At 34.5% G+C, this 6,558-nt stretch overlaps 1 protein-coding gene and 1 non-coding gene across 4 annotated transcripts; one reads left to right on the top strand and one right to left on the bottom strand.

Moving 5' to 3' along the window:
* Positions 1–4,066: 4,066 nt before the first annotated feature.
* LOC107600824 (integrin-linked kinase-associated serine/threonine phosphatase 2C-like) lies at positions 4,067–6,103 on the bottom strand. 3 transcript variants are annotated; one of them, XM_016292794.1, is made up of 6 exons: positions 6,016–6,103; positions 5,537–5,628; positions 4,898–5,026; positions 4,637–4,757; positions 4,309–4,415; positions 4,067–4,228 (listed from the first exon to the last, which is right to left on the bottom strand). In XM_016292794.1, exons 2-6 carry the CDS (start codon positions 5,577–5,579, stop codon positions 4,131–4,133), a joined length of 498 nt encoding a protein of 165 aa, XP_016148280.1. In that variant the 5' UTR covers positions 5,580–5,628; positions 6,016–6,103; the 3' UTR covers positions 4,067–4,130. The 3 variants fall into 3 exon arrangements, with proteins under 3 accessions (XP_016148280.1, XP_016148279.1, XP_016148282.1); XM_016292793.1 differs by lacking the exon at positions 6,016–6,103 and having other exon boundaries at positions 5,537–5,758; XM_016292796.1 differs by lacking the exon at positions 6,016–6,103 and having other exon boundaries at positions 4,904–5,026; positions 5,537–5,758.
* On the top strand, positions 6,019–6,090 carry trnag-ucc (transfer RNA glycine (anticodon UCC)). Its single transcript has one exon. It is a non-coding gene; the product is annotated as a tRNA-Gly (tRNA).
* Positions 6,104–6,558: the final 455 nt, after the last annotated feature.

Raw genomic sequence — 6,558 nt, 5'->3', positions numbered from 1 at the left:
GATGGATGGATGGATGGATGGATGGATCGAAATCTAAAATTAAATTAAATAGAATAACAAATAAAACTAAATTGTAATGAAACAAAAATAAAATAATATCTAAAATAAAATATAAAGATATAAATATAGAATAAAATAACAAATAAAATGAAAACTATTTTACCTTTTTGAACACTATTTATTAAAATAAAATAACATCTATAATAAATTAAAATTAAAAATCTAAAATGAAATAACATTTCAAATACAATAAAATCTGAAACAAAACTAAATAAAACTAATAGAATTGGATAAAAGAAAAGAAAATGAAATAAACATAAATCAAATCTAAAGCAAAAGAAAATTAAATCTAATAAAAAAGAAAATCCCAAATGTGCAATAAAAACACATTAAACAAACCCTTTGACTAATATTTACACAAAATCGCTGACTAAATTCAAAAAATAAGGCACTAAAATATTAAATAAAGCTATTTCAAAGTGAATCAGTAGGTTTAATAAGGCTGATATTTTAAACAATCAGTACACATTGACTCACATACACAGGAATTCAGAGAGGACACAGATATTGTGAGATTGTATAAAAGTTTATTGTTTAGTATTTGATGGCAAACAGCACAAATACTAAAATCTGACACAGTGTTTAGTGTATAATGATTTCAGAACTCAATAAAGACAAGAATAACAGTGACATTGTCCGCACTGCCCCGCCTCACAGCCTCACTGGCCAATCGCTGACAAGCTGCCTCAAATCCCGCCTCCTCACTCTGCTCCTCCTTCTGCTCCACAGTCTCATTCTAAAAAACAAAACCATTTTAACATACAATACACACAGCAGAGTTATTTTAGAAATAAGGTACTATTACAGTTCAAATTTTTTTTTTCATTTTAATTAGAATTATTTTTAGTAATTTTGTTGTGTTTGTCATTTTTATTATTTTTTGTTCGCTTTTTTAAAATATGTCTATATAGTTTTTATTACATAGTTTTTTTGTTATTTTAGTACATCACGTTAAAGTAAATGAAAATAATATTTATTATATAATAAAAAAATATTTTTTAAAAATGTTATTTAAGTTAACGCTTATTTTTCAAGTAACATTTTTTAACAAAGTTTTATATTTTTATTTAAGTTTTATTTTTTATTTTAGTATAAGTTAAAGTAAATTAAAATAATGTTTATTATATAATAAAATAAGGTTTTAATATTAAAAGTATATAAAAATGTTATAAAAGTAACATTTTTTAAAGTTTTCGTAAATTTTATTTCAGTATATTTTTTGTTATTTTAGTATACATCTGGATTAAGTAAATAAAAATTATATTTTTAAGCATTTATTTTTTAAGTAACAATTTTGTAATCATTTTTTTATTTAGTGTTCTATAATAATGCTGGCACATAGAACGAGGAAGTGCATTAAAATACACACCTCTAGAATGTTGAGGACGAACTGAACGGCCTCGTCTGCAGAAAACACTTTAAAAAGCCCATCGCACGCCAACAGAACAAACCTAAAATCACAAATCCTTCAAACAAAGTCCTTCATTCCAGAAAGCACGGTTAACTTACCGTCAGCTAAACCCTGAACTTTCGGTTGATTAACCCAAAACCTTGCTTACTCGAGGTATGTGGTTCCAAAACGCGTCCGGGAGTAAGTTCATTCAACTCCGAGTATGTTCCTGGTTAAGACTCAAGACATTCTCAACAGAGCGATGAATCGACGAGTCACTATGGAAACAGATGCTAAGAAAAAGCGTGCCATGCTGTTTCTTTCTTCTTTTGTTCAATGGCCGTTTACATGCTTAGTGCATATCGCCACCTAATAGATGGTTGTGCAATCATTTTTATTTTTTTCCGTTTAATCTTTAATCCTTGAGAATATGAATTATATTGTTTGTTTTATGCTAATTATATATTAAGCCATATCAGATATGTATTTTGATTTAGAATTTAGACATTATAGAAAATGCCGATCCATGTGTGAGATGATAATATCAAATGTAATAAATAAATATATATAAAATAATAAATTAAACATTACCTTGTCATAGTGTTTTATAATTATAATTTTATAATTATACAGATAACTGTTATATATGCCAATAAAACAAATATAATAACCATATTGGAATAATATATTACCTTATTTATTACTTATATTAGCGCTTCATCATTAACATATCATTCATATATATATATATATATATATATACACAAATAAAAATAATATGCTATATTACATATTGTAATATTATATAATGTTAGTTTGAGACAGCGCCACTGGTGTGAGAATAGATTACTCACCTCTGACTGAACGAGACATCTGTCAATCAAGGTGTTCATGAAGAACAGCAGAGTAGCGGTAGAAAGTTTGGAGAAACACAGTTTAAGTGTATTGTATGAATTGCCTTTACTATGGAATAAAAAAAATATGCATGTACATTTACAACACTGTACTTATATTACCTTTGAGTCAGATTACAAAAAACTAGTTAAGGCTAATGTGAGGGTGTTTCTAATGCAGCGTTTAAGCAAATGGGAATGCAAAAAATAAAATAAAAAAAACAGGCAGAGGTGTGTTAAATTGGGATTTTTGTGGGGCAGAGAGAATTTAAAGGGGAGACAGTTTTTTTTATTAGGAGAATTAAAATGGAATTGAGTTATATCAAACAGCATTAAAGTCCCCATGAAATCAAAATTAAAGTTTTTTGGGTGTTAGTATCAATATGTTAGTCTTCAGGTTATCTATAAGCCAGTGTGCTCCAAAACAGTGACAAAAGTCGCATTTAGAAGATATAAGCATTCAAAACTTGCAGTTCGTCACTTCTGCCAAAACCGATCAACGATTTTTTTTTATGTCACCTCGTACTTCATCTTCTCATCAAATCTTCTGACCAATCAAATGTTCTCTAGAAGCCGAAGCGCCCGCCCCCTGCACTATAAATACGCTGAAGCTGCGGCTGAGATCGGTCACTTGTTCACAGTGTAGTATTTGCTGTACAGTGAATGGCACGTAGTGCACAATGTAGGCGATAGGGAACGATTCAGACAATGTAAATATGCTTTCGACTGGGGCAAATGAGGAGAGCACAGACCACGCCTTATTTTGTTTATATGAAGAGATTTCTTTTATTTGTGTTACTTATTTATTTGATTTGGGGCTTGTTTTAAAATTTAAATTTAGTTTTGTTATTTACATTTACATTATATTTAAATTTTGTTATTTAGCAGACACTTTTATCCAAAGCGACTAACAAATGAGGACAATAGAAGCAATCAAAACCAACAAAAGAGCAATGATAAGCAAGTGCTATATTGGTATATTATTAAAGTATTATATTTCAATTTCACAAAGAATCGTGCAGCATTTTGTCCAAGCAATAATAAAAGGACACATTTCATTTATAATTTCTTTCCTCTTGCTCGTTCTCTCCCTTGCCTCCACGATTTCCGGGATATTGTATCAAATTTGCGGGCGTCAGGGAGCCACTATTAATATGCGGGAGACTCCCGGAATTTCCGGGAGAGGTGGGATGTCTGCCTTTAAGGGTGCTTTCACACTAGCACTTTTGGTGCGCACCCGGGTTCGATTGACGTCAGAGTTCGGTTCGTTTGGATGATGAACGCTGTCTTATGCTGTGTACGGTTCATGTGAACTCTGGTACTATCATACCAAATCACGGAAGTGAACCGCTATTAATGACGTATTATTTGATTTTTAAAAATGTGTGTTTTTGTGTGTGTTTCACCAAAGTCCCTTTAAGAAATAACAAGGAAATAACAAATTTAAGGGTATTCTATAGTCTTTGGTTTCACTTTCCTGATGAGCGTGACTGACGTGCTGCAAGCAGACGGCTGTATCTCATTTCATTGTCCTTGTGTTTTCTGAATTGTTATTTTGTTTTTTAGATTTGCATTTGTGTTCGTAATTTTTTTTTTTTCAGAATTGTAAATTGTTTTGCACTTCTCGGCCACCGTACAGAACCCCTCCTGATGACTGCATATACACACACACAGACACACAGACACAGACACACACACACACAGACACACACACACACAGACACAGACACACACAGTGTTTTCACTTCACTTCATTTCAAATCCAGCAGAACCAATTAAAGCAGAACTCACTGGCTGGAGGCTTTCTTCAGGAAATCCTCATCAGTCTGACGAAAGGTGTCCAACAGACACTTCCTCACCAGCTTCTCCAAATTTTCCACGTCACCCGCAAATCATGATGCATTATGGGAACAGCTAGTTATTGTAGCTGTGAGTGTGAAGAGGATCAGGGCGGATGGGCTTTACCTTTAGGAAATTTGCTGAGCAGCGTCTGATGGAGATTCTCTGCAGCAAACTGCGACGCTCGAGCTCCACCGTGACCGTCAAACACAGTGAAGTACGCAAGACGAGAACTGCACAACACACACAGAGATGGATGGATGGATAGATGATAGAAGGATAGATGGATAGACGATGGATGGATGGATGGATGGATGGATGGATGGATAGATGATAGAAGGATAGATGGATAGACGATGGATGGATGGATGGATGGATGGATGGATGGATGGATGGATAGATAGATAGATAGATAGATAGATAGATAGATAGATAGATAGATAGATAGACTCACACTTGCGAGGGGAGGTTGGTGATGCTGGATATCAGATCTGGAAGCAGGACGTGAGCATCTTGCATCTCCTCTCGTTCACCGCGTCTCGCTGAGACAAAGCCTGTCAGCTTCACAAGATCTGCTGGAACACAACAAACAGAAAGAGACCGAGATCATCACAGAACTTCCCTCTCTCACTGCACACACACGCACACACACACACACACACACACACACACACAATCTCTATCAGCAACACAATGTGCCTGGAAAGCTGAAAACCTTTACAAACTTTCTTTTCCTCTTGTTTCTTGTCTTCCACCTCTGTCTCCTCTGAGCTGACATCTCTCTTCCTCTTCTCTCCTCGATCCTCCTCTGTGCCCTCTTCCGGCTGCTTGGCTTTAACAGGACCTGTTCAATAAAACTTCAGCATTAACACCAATCCTTACACTGAAGAGAGAGAAATAAGTCAACCACTTCCAAACCATGCATCTGCATCAATAAATACAGGCTACCTGCCTACCAAGACAGCATTTTTGAGGCACACTTGTGAAGTAGGATCACTAGGATTTGAAACACAGACAGATTTTCATGCATTCACATATAAACATTCAACGCATTCTGTAGCATACATATTATCAAAACGAGCGACTAGGCTATGTATGCATGCATATATAATATAATCACGTTAGTTGTTTATTTTTATAGACATTTTTTGTGTTGGTAATATTGAAGCCAGGCTCGTGCAGCATGCCATGCACTGTATCCACATTTAACTGCACAACTTAACGTAAAATTAAAATCTAAATCACTAATTCTAACACCTATTACACATGCAATATATTATACTGCGGTCAAGCCAGCCGCACTTCAGAAAAACACGGTCAACCCAGCCGCGAGTGAAATTATGGTTTAACCCACCTGGATCATGTGTAGGTTCCGGATGATCACCGAATAAATCCATTTCTGATCCAAAAGTGAATAGTCTGAGATGAAAAGCCTGTTAGCTTCTGCTAAAACACAAAAACACACCCGATACTCTGATCAAATCACACACGTAACGTTATATTAGCAGATGAACGCTAAAAGAAATAGATATAATCACACAGGTATTCACTAAGATCTAATGTTTGATTTTTAGGGTAAAACGACTAAATCAGCAGCTCGAGGAGAGGCGCTGTTTGTGAATGCAACAGCTAACAGGCTAATGCTAACTGAATGAATTTGAAGAAGAAATTGACGAAATTATGTTTAATATCATTAAATATATAATGATATATGTGACTACTGGTTATTATATTCACAGAGCAACACAAAAACACTTTATAGTGAACAAATACATGGTTTTCAACAAATACACCCTTTTTCTTTAAAAATTATTGATAATTCCTTATCCCTACCAAGCGTTGGTGGTATAGTGGTTAGCATAGCTGCCTTCCAAGCAGTTGACCCGGGTTCGATTCCCGGCCAACGCAACATTACTTTTCACTCTCGTTTTATTTATATATAGATATATTTTTTAATAAAAAGCTCACAAATATGGATCCAAAGCACTATTTAAAGGAAAAAAGCTTACAGGAAAAAAAAAACATACATTTGCTGATAAGAATAGGACCCATAGTATGATAACATAGTACATTTAGTCATTTAGCAGATGCTTTTATCCAAAGTGACTTACAAATGAGGACAATAGAAGCAATCAAAAACAACAAAAGAGCAATGATATACAAGTGCTATAACAAGTCTCAGTTAGCTTAACGCAGTCACGAATCCGGTCCTTGTCCTTCCGCCCGATTGCCACTAGAGGTCATTCTACCATTACATTGACTCTCACACTACACAGACTGTTACATGTCACTCCGGACTACAGTTCCCATCATCCATTGCACTTACACAGCTGAATTCACTGATCACACAGCTGTCACATTTCACACACTCACCCG

This window comes from Sinocyclocheilus grahami, unplaced genomic scaffold (assembly GCF_001515645.1).
Source record: "Sinocyclocheilus grahami isolate Dianchi unplaced genomic scaffold, SAMN03320097.WGS_v1.1 scaffold292.1, whole genome shotgun sequence".
In the NCBI taxonomy this organism is placed as follows: domain Eukaryota; kingdom Metazoa; phylum Chordata; class Actinopteri; order Cypriniformes; family Cyprinidae; genus Sinocyclocheilus; species Sinocyclocheilus grahami.
This window is presented reverse-complemented; position numbering and strand designations above follow the sequence as displayed.